Here is a 14761-nt window from a genome sequence, read left to right on the forward strand (position 1 = left end):
AAAAAAAACCATAAACACAGTAATCAACCCGAAGGTCGGTTTGGTAGGCAATGGTAGAGTTCACCCAGACATAAGCCTTATACGCCCGAAAAATCACACAGCTTGGGTGGACCTGCAGGTGACCATACTGGCTTGCCCGGGAATCGAACCCGGGCCCTCCGGTCATGAGTCCAACCCTGGACTATCGCGACCCCCGCTTTTAAAATATACCTATAACATGTAACTCACCGTTTATTTACATGTTATGCTATTAATGTTAATTTTTTTAGCTTTATGACAAAAACATGCTTAACCGGCTCATGGTGAATAAAGAGTAAAATAAATACATTGGCGCACCGTTGCAAAAGCAATTATTTTTTCCATCACGCTAACGAGACACTAAACTAACTTTGCTTATGCTACTTTGACACTTTGTAGAACAGCACTGGCGATAATTGACTGGCGTAATACCGTACGCTACAATTGTTTTTGTCATAAGTATTAAACTATTTCCATCAAGGCTCACCCAACATTTGATACATTCACTCGGACTTGGTTTTCGAGAAAGATAATTATAGCAAAGATGCGTCATTACACAGTATTTTTGAATGAGTTTAAAACTCTAAGCCATAGATAAAATTTAACAAAATCAGAGTTCAAAAAATAACTGGGATAATGGAAACTTACAAATTCACGATAGCTTTGCATGGACGATCCGCATTCCTTGTCTCACAATTTCTTAAATATTCTGCTGGGATGAAAATTCTATCACAAAATCCATTGATTGAGATAGATATGTTTACAAGGGGAAGGAATACACTGCTATAAATAAGGTAAATTATAAATGTAACATAAATTAATCATTAACTCAATAACAAGTTATTAATATCCTTAGTTACAATTTCTATATAGATGGAAAGTTTACATATCTACGTCTTTATATTGGCTGTATCATTGCAGTACTGTTTAACGCCATATGAATTTGAATTTTTTCATTCCTCGCATTGTATATTTGAAAACTATTTGAACGGCTTGCGGACCGCCGACCATGCGTACCGCTTCGCATTTCAACTTTTTATAGTACCAAAATTCCACGTGAGCATGGCGCGAGCGTACCTTATACCTATACCGTTTTTTAGTTTCAAAGAGATCCGTATGCACGTCAAATCACAAGGAGGTGCCTAGTGTTTTTATATTACGTTTATATTTGTTTTCGTTTGGAATTAAATGTGCCGTGGCTTTTTCGCTGCACCTTTGAGGTAAGAAGGATTTTTATAGCCCGATGGAATTCGTAACTTTACACGCTCCTACCTTGATAGGCGTGGAGTGTATAATATTTTTCTTAAATAAACTCCCATGTGTGTGTTCGACCTTAAAAATATAAATGAGACTATGTCTGAATTGAAACCGGTTGTGTCGTTTTACGTTTAGAATCGTTCAACAATATTGCTGAGTTAACCATGCTTCTTTTTGTGAAATGACTAAGTAATGTAGAACATGATTATTTTTGCTGCGCGATAGAAATGTAAAACTTTTACACTTTTACTTTATGTCGAAGCTATTTTTAGAGCCGATTTTAAGTTATTACTCATAAGTGGCGCAGTGTCCATAAAATTCCAAAACAGTATGAGTGATAGTTCTTAATAAGGTGTGTTTGCCTTTTAGGTCAAGTACCAGGAAAATATCAGTTGTAAGATGAGCAATTCGCGGATTTCAGAACTCCCTGAGCATCAATCCCTCCTAAGACATGGAAAATCAAGAAATGGTGAGTGCCATTGATAAGTTAGATTTCGTTTTCTTCATTCACCGCAGTTTTCTCACGTTGACATGCCTTGTTCAGTTCGTGTACTTGTCCGGTTTTCATATCGTGCTGTGTTTCTATTTCACCCGCTCCGGTACTTTTTGTTTTCCCCATGTACCCATACACCTGCATTGTGTACCTTCGTGTTTTGTTTTCTGTGCAGTCTACACTCAGGCTATCTCAATAAGCGAAGAAAATGTTGGCCTTGATTTAATTGCTTTAAAGGGGCCGAGAAAAATAATTCATCTTAATTTAGGGAATCATTCGAAGTATTTGAGGAATTAAATTGAATGATTTTATTTATCATATCGCTGACAAAGTTTATCTCCTCTAATTTTTATCGGTGATTAGATTCCATCACCGATTTATTTCGTCAATCAACTAAGATTTTCTCATTTTCCTGTGATTCTCGCAAAAATTGTCCGACACCGATACCGTTTTCAAGAAAATGTAGGCACTCGAAGATCATTTATATTACCGTTCCATGTAAACATTGCAGTATCCCTTGCGCGAGTGTAAACATGATGACATGCGATTTCCATCAATATCATTCATCGTCGACATCATGCCTAACTGCAGGCCGTCCCTTCCCTTATAGAAGTTCACTCTATTCTGTCGGCAAATTGCCGGACATGAAACATTTTTGCCACCTTAGTTTGTTTTATACGTAGGTGAATCATGATTGCTTTCTAGTGCAAGGGTACCGGGTTCGATTATCGCGGGCGATTGCGTGACCACGGAGAAGAACAGATTTGGGCGCGAAACTACACAACTGTTCACAAAAACGTTATCAACTGATTTTAAAATGGTACCTTCAAGTTGAGGGGGTTCGCACTCGACTGCCTGTGTGGCTTTCCTGTCAATCACCTCCGATATCGGTATGCGTGGTAATTGTCTCGAACTAACAATCGTAAAGTATTCCAGTTTGATTCCACGATGTTCGCCATTCTGGAGTCATCAGTTTTTGTACTGAACCCGAAATTATTTTACACGATCAGGTAGAAGTAATGTGAGGATGTAGGAGGTGAGTGGATCCTTGATGGAGTTTGTGTTACTTGAGACAGTTTATGATAGGATCGTTACTAACCCCCGTAGATGCTTATTTACACCTCGTCCTCCCTTGAAAGCCTTTGAAGAGAATCTAAATCTATCTCTCTGTTGAGAACAATTCACCATGCCTAATTACGGAGCTGTCATCAATAAAATGTTACGAGTGAAATTAAGAGTAACTTGGAAGTTCTTGATATCCCCAATGAAAAATATTCATTATGATCATGATGTTTTTAGCAAGGGTTGACCTCTGATCCCTAAGTATTAGTCTTCTTCTGTTTTGGTAGAATCAGATGATGACAAATTAAGGTTCGAAGGACATACAGTTAAATGTATTTAATTAATGCCAATTAGTTCATTTGTCAAAATTATTGGAAATGGATCCACTATAATATAAAGTGTTCCTGATTATAGCGATTCTGTTACCTCATTAAGGTGTATTCAATGTCTAATGCTCAATGCAACTTGTCAATCCAACCATTTAACAATTTCCTTGATGTTCCACTTAATATTTGCTATAATTCATTTGCATGAAAGTTGGACGAGATTTTTGTCGATATTCGTATGGTTCCAATTTAGATATGGTTCTGGGAATTCATCTGCTACAGTTTACAATTAAGTCTGCAATATTTTCGTGAATGTTACATAATAAGAATTTCATTTTTTTGAATTCTCACATTCCGTTGCTTGTGAGTGGAGAATGTCATCCTGTTTGTAAATTACTTCCTCAGACCCTTCAGTGCCCTGATGCAACAGTCAGGGAAACCCAGTGCCTCCTAGTGTTGCCCATTGCTAAATTACATCTAGGAGAGTAATTTTAGGGCATGTGCTTCGATTGAAAAGTATCTATGGCCCCGGCGCATCGAACCGAACAGGGTATTCACCAATCAAGTGATCTTGACAGACCTCCATTCACTGATTTATACAATCATCACAGTCCTTTTATATCCCCCTTTGGGACTTCTGCTAACGTTGTCTGAGAGCTGATTGAACTCGGGAGTTCCTTAAATAGATTGTACTCATCCTCCCCATTTTTCTACCCAAGATTATTGAGGTGAGGAATTATTTGCAAAATTTAATTTTCGTCCATTCCTTTCAACTATTATGATTAATTTTCACGATCCAGTTTCAACATTACATTACTTAAATCATATGAGTGCTTGTTAGAGGAAGTATTGTAGTGAAAATAAATGTACTAAGTTACTCCAACCAATTTTTAATGGTTATCACAAATTTAAATATGCCATGTTTCTTCATTTTATTGAGTTGATCATTGGTATGACTGCACTGCCTCTTTGTGGTATATGGGTTTCATTCCTTGAAATACAGCTTGGCTAATATTTTTAAGTTTTTGGAAGAGGTGGCTTAGAGATATCTATTTCCGCACCCTACCCTGAATGACACCCTTAGGGTGTGTGGCAAGGGGTGATTACACACCCGGCATGCAATATCAAATATTGACAAATTGAGTAGCTTCCGGGGTGATGTGGTGGAAGTCGAACATAATGAATAACTGGACATAACTTTTTTTCACTTGATATGAAGTGGAAAAGTGCTACGATCTGTTATTCGTCAAATACTAAGTGTTTCTTAATTTTTAGTCACAAAATATAAATGCATAAAATATTTCAAATGATGTGTATCGCGATAAATGTACATACACCATGATTTCTAAATGAGATGTATGTCTCTACACTGATGAGGAGAGTTGTCGAAAACAAGAAATATTGAAGATGTTAGATTCTAACCCAAGAGTTCCCTTTAAATTTTGCAATTTTTTTTGTTGAATTTTGTTTTATGGCACCCTTCATACATTGCTTTTTAAATGAAAGTAGAGGTTTGCTATGTTGTGTGGCCTTTGCTCTAGCTAATCTCAAATTGCATTTCAAACTCAATTGACATCTAAAAGCCAATGAAAATCTTTCAAGTGGAACAGCAAGCCCTGGATATGGTAGGAGCCATTGCCTCCTGGGTAGCCTTTGTCCAGTGAGCCAAATTGATCACCCTTTAATTCACCTTCCTTTTCATTCTCTTGTATAAAACATGTGAAATATAATTATACACAATCTATTGTGTGCTTACATATGCAAACAGCCGTGAAGTTTCATTTCCCAGGTTACAAGTTGATACAAAGGAAATGATTTTTTCATGAACTTGTTTTTATTTTGAAAATAAAGAGGCCATGATGTATGTCGTCCTTAACGGCTTATCCAAACACATTGCCTGCATTTCATTGGGATTGGCTTGATGTTGTAAGTCATGATTGTGATGCTGGAGTGCTTTTGAGTGGTGAACTGAAAGGAATCTCGATTCTTTCATTTAATTTGGTGCATTGTTAAAATATTATTTATTTGATTTGGTTCATTGATAAAAATTTTACATTGATTTTGACTTTATTTGCTTTATGGCCTCAGCAGCAGTAGTTATTCATTGAGTGAGTGCAAAATGCACTCAGGGATGATGGTCCTTCTCCTTTATGCAAACGTATCATTTGCATATTTCTGGAGGAATAAACATCAGGGTCATTTCTTCCTTATTCATTCCATATCTTCAAGAACACTTGTCATTTTTGTAAACACAGAATTGCTCTAAACCAAAGCCAAGGTTATCTCTCAATTGTTTTCACTGAGGCTTGAGAGCCTGGTTATTTAATCACCCTTGAGAGGCATAGCAATAATTTTAGGTATTCTAAAATGATATTTCAATGCACAATTACGACTGCTCTTTTAAACTACAAGTTCCATCAGTTCTGAAATTTCACAACTGAACTCGTTTTTTTTTAATTGTACTCACTATTATAGTTGTTTTATGTATGAAATGAGTCGTCAGCACTGTGGTTGGATTGGTGGGTGAGGATGGGGATGACTAAGTCAATATAAATTCCAATAGTAAGCCACATTTACATCAGGCAGAGAGTGTTTTCCATATTCAGGGACTGTCACGCATGCCTTCCCATATATTTGGGTTCAAATCACTCCGATTTGGTTTTAGTCAGTCATGTCCCCGAACATCATCTGGTTTGAATCAGTCGCTCACATTTGCCTGCAGTTAGCACTATTCATCATTCTGCCATTCCAGATTTGAGAAAGCAAATCAAATTTCTCAGCTGGCCTCAATTTTTATGAATGAGTCACTAGAATTATATTTGGGGATTCTATTTCCATACTAAATGTGACCCATGTTAGGGTCATTGGGACCCATTGCTCTGTAGTAATGATGGTTCATTGGGTAATCGTTTCCATCATGCGATATTATCTGCCAGTCTATTTGTTGGGCTGTTCATTGAGGTTTATTGGAGACCTCAGGCTGTGCAACAAATATAGAAGCATTTATTTGTGATAATTATGTTCATTCTATAGTTCAAATATAGATTATATGTTTCTTTCAAAGGATGAATCTCACATATTTTGGTCATTATGAATGGCAGAAAGAAATCCTAATCCTTACCTAACAATACTTTTCCATCGTTCCATTTTCAAAATTGAGTTTACTGATATAATATCATTAAAAATTTCAATGGAACAGAAATAAAAAGTTATATTACTGTCTAACAAGTTAAGAATTGCATTTATCATTTAGTGTTGACTTGTGTTGGGAAATCAGTGAAAACCTTTGACCCACTAGTGGTGATGTTGAAAATATATTATTACCCCCAACCTACTACAATAGGAGAGATCACGTCAACAAAATTAGAGAAATTAAGTGTGGCACAGATAGATTTAAGATGTCATTTTTTCCACAAACGATAAGGTATCAGAATAACATTTTCCCACCGCGGTACCGTCATATTTGGGTCAAAATTAGCCTGGTGTGTATTCACCCCATGCCACACACCCTGGTAGTGGCTTGCAGTATATTAAAATATCTAAACAATATATCTGAGCTAATTTGACTAAATATGTTACTCAGTAGCTCCGTTGATGCCAAATAGGTGTTGAGTGTAGGGCCTTTTTTGAAGGCTAAATAACCAAGAGGCACAGTTTATCAGTAGTAGGTAGCATTTTTTTATTAAATACTCGAATCGAAAATTTAAATTTTTAATATGTGACTATTCATTTTTGATATGTGGCATTCTGGTCAACTTTTAAATTCAGATTTTAGTACGGGCACAAATGGTCATTTTCTGCAATTGATTAAGTCTTTTGATAACTTCGAAGTTAAAATTTGTTCACAGTGCACCAATCGTTGAATCTTACGTGAAACGCTCAGAAATGAGAAGAAAATTTGAGGAATATCAAAGGGAAGAGGGCTTTGCTGAAATTTCATTCTTTCCATCTGTCCATGTTCCCTCGTTTTTTCTATCATGAAAAAAACTTAGTAAGAATTCAACAGCTGCAATCGGATGTCAAAAAAAACCATTTCACACTATGAAACGGTCCTAATGTTGGCAGAACTTCTCTTCCCTCTTAAAGCGTCGTGCAAGTTTGGCAGAGTCCCCAACTTTCTCTGAATGGAAAGCCAAGGAAAATTGCCAGCTATTTTCATCCAGGCATTTATCAAACATTTTATTTTAGTTGCATGTTAATTCATCATTTCTGAAAAACTTGCTTTGAATTTTCAGATAATTAATAATAACATTTAATGGCAAACTAAAAGAGGAGAAACATAAGCGTAAACATAACTCACTTCGATATTTCGGGGGACCCAGCCACCTTAATCAGGGTTGAAGGATTCACCGACGGGAAAATAAGGAATCGAAAGCTTACTGGTGAGGTTTGAATGGAGGGGTATATGTAATCGATGATTGTTTGTTGAGAGGAAGGTGTCGGCTAACGTGCGCAGTTTATTCCGGGGGAAGGTAGAATTAAAAAAGATAGATACGAGCTACCTCTATGGTCCTTGAATTGGTGTGGCTCCGGGCGGGAGGGAGGAAATAATGAATACTATGTGGCATTGGCCAATGTAGAAAGATGGGGAAAGGGTACATTATAGGAGGTATATGCTAATTTTAGAAATGCAGGAAGACTTCGGGAGAGACGTGAGATATCTGAGCAGGTGTCGGTCCAGAAAGAGGTTCGTCTTAAGGATGGAGCTGGTTTTGTATCTAGCGCGATTGCATGGAGTGTGAGGGGCTTTAAGAGATGGAGTGGATTAAGAAAGAAGCCTGGTCGTTTTGAGAATATATGAGAGATAGGCTGGACGTTTAAAAGCTACAGTTCGTCATTTTGAGTGCAGGTTGGCGGTGATTTTGTTTTCGGAGAGGATATTTTTATTTTATTTATTAGTACCCTGCAAGCCACCGCTAGGGTGTGTATCTTAAATAGCTAGTGGATTTTTTTGTTAGTTGGGCAGTTCAGTGGCATAAATTTGCGCGATAACAAAGGAAATGTTTACTTATTATATTGATAACATTCATTGCTTTAGCGTTGCCCTTTTTATAAATTTGGCATTTTCGATAGAATTAGGATTGCTTCCACTGGGTCTTCCGTGGCGACGCATCCCTGCACCGGTGAGTGTGTGGCTCTAAGGGTTCGTATCGCTGCGTTTCTTTATTTATTTTTATACATATACTCTGCAGCAACCGCCAGGGTGTGTGGCAGGGGGTGAATCACCAGAATAATTTTACCCGAACATGGCCCAACCTCGGTCGAACAATATTATTATGATCCCCTATCCTTAGGGAATTCTAGTGATAGGAAGCAATTTCGTCAGACGTGTGACCGTTGCGGGGGAGGGCAGACCATGAGGGTTGATAGCCAGTGCCTGACAGAATGGTGCATTTCTAGTGGCGGCGTTCCCCAGGTAACGAAGGGCGGCTATGGGCACGACGTCTTCCAGGCTGCGGGTCGTGGCTCATGTTGGCGGCAACGATTCTTTGACCTCTGGTTGGGAGCCGAGTGGAAGGCATCATTCGGCGGTTGCGTGCCTCCTGCAGGGATATCAGGGCGTCCGTCGGCCTTCATCCGGCGATCCAATCGTGTAGGAACCCCCTGAACCATAGTAGTAGTATTTAGGGGAGGCGACCGACAGCTGAGCTCATTTGCGCCATAGGGGATGGACAGGAAAGGATGAAGGGTGGAGAGAAACCCGGCGTCGGCATTAGCCAACTCTTTACGAAAGGCGCCAACGGGTCCGCAGCTTAACGTCCCATCCAACGGACGGCGAACTCACTCAAAGTGCCCTCCACAAAGCATCTCAAGAAGGGATTGGGACACAGCTGAAAAATATTCAACACCAGCGGAATTTGAATCCGGGCCCTCTGGGTGGGAAGCCGGTACGGTAGCCACCACACCATGCCGAACAGGTTTTTCCGGGATTAATTCACCCCCACAAATGAAGGTGAAAAAGAAAAAAATGACTCTTCTAGACTAGACACAGTGCAAGAAGGCAATCATAGGAATTGGTACCGTTCGAGGCCGTTTGAGGCCGGAATTCCCGACTTCCGAAAAGCCGTCAAAAGGTACACGACAAAACGTTCGTGGCCTTCCTTTCATTTTCCCTGCTCATGTATTGACCAAATGAAGAGGTCATTCGATGAGAGATTGGAGTAAATAGCTGCTCCATAGCGACCTCTGGTTTGGTCAAGTAATATGTGTGAATTTGCCGATGATGCAGTTGTCGCGTGGTTGGCGGCCGCGAAATCATTGGTGGGAGCGTAGAACAGAATGAGAGATTCGTATTCTGTTTGTCTTTATTTAACCCTTTTCAAGCTAAGGGGTTCAGGCACCGGGGAGTAGGGACGAGCGAGCGGAGCAAGGCTGGGCATCTCTAGTGTGGTCGTAGGCTCGACCGACGGACTCAGAGATAGGGTGTCGGTTGAGGAATGGTTAAGGAAATGGGGTCCCTGCTCCAGGAGCGCCTCGCTTTATAAGGCATCACGCCTTCGGGGGAGGGACTTCAAAGTAGCTGCAGAGTAGCTACATTGTAGCAACAAGGGAATTAGGTAGCGGACATTGTCCTGTCTTGGTTTCAGGGAAACCCGCACTACATCACCATACATTGTCTGGTATGCTGGGGGGTACTCTTTGGGAGAGTTAACCGATAGTGTGGGTTTCTGAGAAACCCACAATACACAGTGTTTTACCGCGATATCCGTGATCCTGAGGAAACAGTAACTTTTTCAGGTAACCTTAATGCTCTACAACGCTGGTGCGACACTTGGCAATTAGAATTAAACTTAAAAAAGTGCCTAGTCATTAAGTTTTGGATAAGAGCAATTCCCACCTGAACGCCTACTGCATTGGGAACACCGGAATGGGATGTGTAGACTCGATTAAATGCCTAGGCGTGACCATCACTCACCACCTCTCCTGGGTGAATCACATACGGGGAATATTTGAACAAGTTAACAAAAAAAATAGGATTTATTAGAAGAGTACTCGGTAAATGTGATGAGAAGGTCAAAGGGAAATGTTATCTGTTGCATGTTAGGCCTCATTTAGAATATGGTGCAAGTACGTATATGGGATCCTCACGGAGTTGGCTTAAATGCCGAATTGGATCGCGTGCAGCTTAGAGGAGCCAGATTTGTAAAACCTTACGATAAACTTGGTAGCATATTCAACGTATTAAACAGCTAGGTTGGGATTCACTCACAAAGCGAAGGTTAAATCGTAGATTAAACCTCTTGCGTAAATTGAAAGAACGTCTCTTTAGCAGTGATGTTGAAAATATATTATTACCGCCATCGCACTGCGGTAGGAGAGATCTTGTCCATAAAATTAGAGAGATTAAACGGAGAAAATATGCTTTTTTTCCACTATCGATAAGGGATCAGAAAAACATTGTCCGACCGTTGTAGAGTCATTTTTGAGTCAAAATTAGTCTGGTGTGTTTTCACCTCCTGCCACACACACTACCGGTTTGCAGGGTACACCGGCTTGCAGGGTACTAAAATATACTCGTATAATACCATTGGCTCAATTTTAATTGATGGTCTCAAACGACGTTGCGGCTAGATTTATAGACTATTAGTCGACGTTATCTTAAAATGCAGGAAAACCCTATCAAGTCGGAACAATGCACGTGATTCTACTGGTCAGGGTCCAAGTTTAGAATAGCCAGGAATTTAGAGAGAATTAAACTCAGCGCGAGAGACGCGGGAAGATGGAGGTGGACTTTACGGCGCCTTTAACGAGGATCCGACGGCTGAGATACATCACCATTCTAAAAGAAACTGACTCTACAGCGACGGAACTCCGCAGCGAGTTCTTTTTATTTGGAACCTGGTTACCGGTCCGCGACTCCATTTTATGTATCTTTTCATGGCCTGCCGGAGTACAACATTTTCCCTCACTTCAATATTTTTATTTTTTTTAAATGTCATTCCGCAAAAATGACAATAATCGATGATTTTTTAATGTGACACTTGGCACGTTCCTTAGAGATACGATCAGTGATCAAATTATGCGAAGGTGCAGATGAATGCAAATTTTCAAATTATTGGAGCCATCGTTGCGATACGATTTGACAGCCTTGCTGAACAACTGTTGGATTCAGTCACCAATCTCTGGGGGTCATAGTTTACATACAAGTTGAAGTGTACAAGCTTCACCAACTTAACTTATTTAGGTAGTGGCTGTATATACAATTGGTTTTTTGTCATTTTTTTGTTTATTTTTTCTCTTGATTATTAACGATGTAAACTGGTGTGGGAACCACTGTAGCAGCCAAAAATCGGGGCAAATAATGTGCATCAAGACAAATACAAAATCAACGTATATAAAAGAGCGACTTGGACGGGTAAAGTTCCCGAATTCAGAAATGCTTGCCTCGTGAGCTTTATGGAGGAGACGCTATTGATCAAGAACAACACGTTGCGCACAAACACGGGGGACTAGCACGTTTGGAGGGCCGAAGAGGGCGACAACCCATCAACTGCCAGCCAGGAAGAACAACGGTTGTGAGAGCGTGGCAGGGTGCAGCACCTTGAGTTGAGGAGATGGCAGGGACTGTTTGGCCACCCCAGAAACCTCTTTAAGAGAGTTCGCTAAATTACGAAAATCACTTGAAACTCAGTGAGCCAGGGGGAAGGCAGGGAGGCGACGAGGGTGAACTGTCGACCGGAGAGGTCTCGGCTCCCTCCCTCCCCTCCCACTCGCTCTTGGCGTGTCGCGACGGTAGCCTCGGTTTGTTGTGGGGCTATTTACGGAGACATCTGGCAGATAGTCAGGGGGGGAAATTATGACAACTATCAGTGTGAAAACTTGGCTCATTCCGCAGTTATTTTTATAATTGGCGTGGTCATAGCCGGCGACTCGAATTCGATAAAGAAGACCCAGAAGGGAGACGCCCGTGGAAAAAGGAAATTCTGGAAGAGAGTTGACGACAGGGATGAAAGGGGGAAGGGAAGGAGAGCAGTCCCACGCGACGACTGAACCGCATCATTGTTTAAACACAATCAGTTTAGCACAACAAACCTTAATTTTCAACATATCTTCGCACTACCAATTCGAATGAATATTTTTAGGAACAAGGATGGGCCAGGGACATGGACATGCATCTGGACGCTTCAAATTTCGCGATGTGAATGAATACCTCCGCGTACACTCCAGTGGAAAGTTTAAGGCGCAGCTTAATGATTTCCGGGATGACATTTAATCGGATGACTGTTAGCCACGACTCGAGTGTTCCAAAAAGGATAGTATTGTATATTGGACGTATCACAAGCCAAAGATTTACGACTCACCGATGGCCATGTACTACGCAAGTACGTAAATCCAGCATCAGAATACATCGTTTTTAAAATAACCTGTTTCGAAGAATTGTCTCCCGAAAGGTCATCACAACTTGGAAGGTCGCTATGGAGCAGCTATTTACTCCAATCTCTCATCGAATGACCTCTTCATTTGGTCAATACATGAGCAGGGAAAGTGAAAGGAAGGCCACGAACGTTTTGTCGTGTACCTTTTGACGGTTTTTCGGAAGTCGGGAATTCCGACCTTAAACGGCTTCGAACGATACGAATTCATATGATTGCCTTCTTGCACTGTGTCTAGTCTAGAAGAGTCATTTTTTTCTTTTTCACCTTCATTTTTGGGGATGAATTAATCCCGGAAAAACCTGTTTGGCATGGTTCGGTGGCTACCGTACCGGCTTCCCACCCAGAGGGCCCGGGTTCAAATTCCGGTGGTGTTGAATATTTTTCAGTGGTATCTTGATGAGTGAGTGAGTACGCCGTCCGTCGGATGGGACGTTAAGCTGTGGACCCCTTGGCGCCTTTCGTAAAGAGTAGGCTAATGCCGAGGCCGGGTTTCTTTCCACCCTTCATCCTTTCCTGTCCATCCCCTATGGCGTAAATGACCTCAGATGTCGGTCGCCTCCCCGCAAAACTACTACTACTACTGCCTTGTACGATTTCCCAAATTAACCGCAGCTGTTAAAAAAAGTTCAACCACCTTGAAGTAATCCCGTGATTTCGGATTAATTCTTCCATAGAATTGTATCACTTTTGTCCGAAGGCCTTTTGACTGGGCTTTCTCGTATATAGGGGACCTTGTGACGACTTAACGCACCAATTGTTTAGGAATAGGGATTTTGCCTTTGGGGAAATTTTCGACAAAGACTCCCTATATGGGGACACCAAAGACTCGACCGTACTTACACTTCCCTCGTCTCATTAAAAGGGAGATCTCAGAAAAAGGTCCCTGCCCGACAAGAAATCGAACCTTTGAGGTTTGAGTTCAAACGGATGCTAGCCGAACACCCATTTTATGTATCTATTTTTATCTGTACCCTGCAAGCCACCGCTAGGATGTGTGGCAATGGTTGAATATATACCAGAATAATGTTTAACCGAAATGACCCAACCGCGGTCGGACAATGTTATTATGATCCCGTATCGTCCGGCGAAAAAATGACATCTCTTATCTAATTTTTACCCTAAATCTCTCCCAGCGCAGTACGATGGGGCTAACAACACATTTTCAACATCACTGCTAAAGAGACGCCATTTCAATCAATGCAATTGATTTAATCTCTAATTTAACCCTCCCTCAAAACAAAAAGCTCAAGTTGTGTCTTGCAGGATCTACCCTTTCGGAAACCGTGATGATTTTTCGTTAATTACTTCTGATTATCGAGGTGTCTCACGATTGAACTATCAACTAACTGTTCCATAACCTTGCACGAAATGGAAGTGAGGGAAATAGGTCTGTAATTACCCAATTCCTCCTTGTCTCTCAACTTATTAAATATAATTTCTAGATGCGACGCTATTCTCGAAGCTTGATCATTAAATATTCGAACGGATATTTCATCTGGCCCGTATGATTTATTAAGCTTAAAATTTTTCTGCGAACGTTCTATTGCAGTTTAGGAGATTTCGGTTTTGCCATCGGTTGGCAGGTACGAATTGGTAAGCTGTCGGATAAATTCTGTGAGACATTGATGATGACGCTTTGAAGGAAGGAATTTAATAAGTTAACCTTTTGCAAACTGCTGGTTACTTTAAAGTTTTTAGTGAAATGTAGTTGTAAGCAGTGCGTGCCATCAGCCGAAAATATAAGTCCAAGCAGGCAGCAGAAGTCACTTGCGGAGGATACGGAATGAATTGTGAGGGCCGCTTTTAATCATCGGCCATAATTTCTGTATCCGTCAATTAAGGAAGATACTTTGATGAAAAATACCGCTGTATAGCGTGCTATCTCCGTCCTGAAAACCTTTCAAGTTTCGGATATTTTTCAGGTACAGGTATTTAGAAAATATATTTAACTAGAGTTTTTTATTTTGAAAAAAACACAGGAGCTCTCACAACGGATTACATGTTTTTAAATGACGCATATGCGCGTGGAAATTCGTCGTGAATACCATTAGAAGGCATTTCCGATCATTCGCCGTTGCTAATAGAATTCCAGATGTATGCTGGGAAATCACGACCGAAATAAACAAGCTGGCAGGGCGGGAAGTTACTTCTTAATGTTTTTTTTAGCGAATAAACATTTTATTCGCTTGAAAGGAAGGGTTCAAGCGAATTTCCGAATGCACGAAAGT

At 40.5% G+C, this 14761-nt stretch overlaps 1 protein-coding gene across 1 annotated transcript in view; it reads left to right on the forward strand.

Moving 5' to 3' along the window:
* Positions 1–1159: 1159 nt before the first annotated feature.
* Ent2 (Equilibrative nucleoside transporter 2) overlaps positions 1160–14761 on the forward strand; it is a 271877-nt gene continuing 258275 nt past the window's right edge. The window contains exons 1-2 of the mRNA XM_071589198.1: positions 1160–1238; positions 1645–1744. Of these exons, the coding sequence (XP_071445299.1) occupies positions 1675–1744 (70 nt within the window). The 5' untranslated portion in view covers positions 1160–1238; positions 1645–1674. The remainder of the gene's footprint in view (positions 1239–1644; positions 1745–14761) is intronic.

The sequence above is a fragment of the Hetaerina americana genome, unplaced genomic scaffold (assembly GCF_022747635.1).
Source record: "Hetaerina americana unplaced genomic scaffold, ioHetAmer1.1.p SCAF_34, whole genome shotgun sequence".
NCBI classification, from domain to species: domain Eukaryota; kingdom Metazoa; phylum Arthropoda; class Insecta; order Odonata; family Calopterygidae; genus Hetaerina; species Hetaerina americana.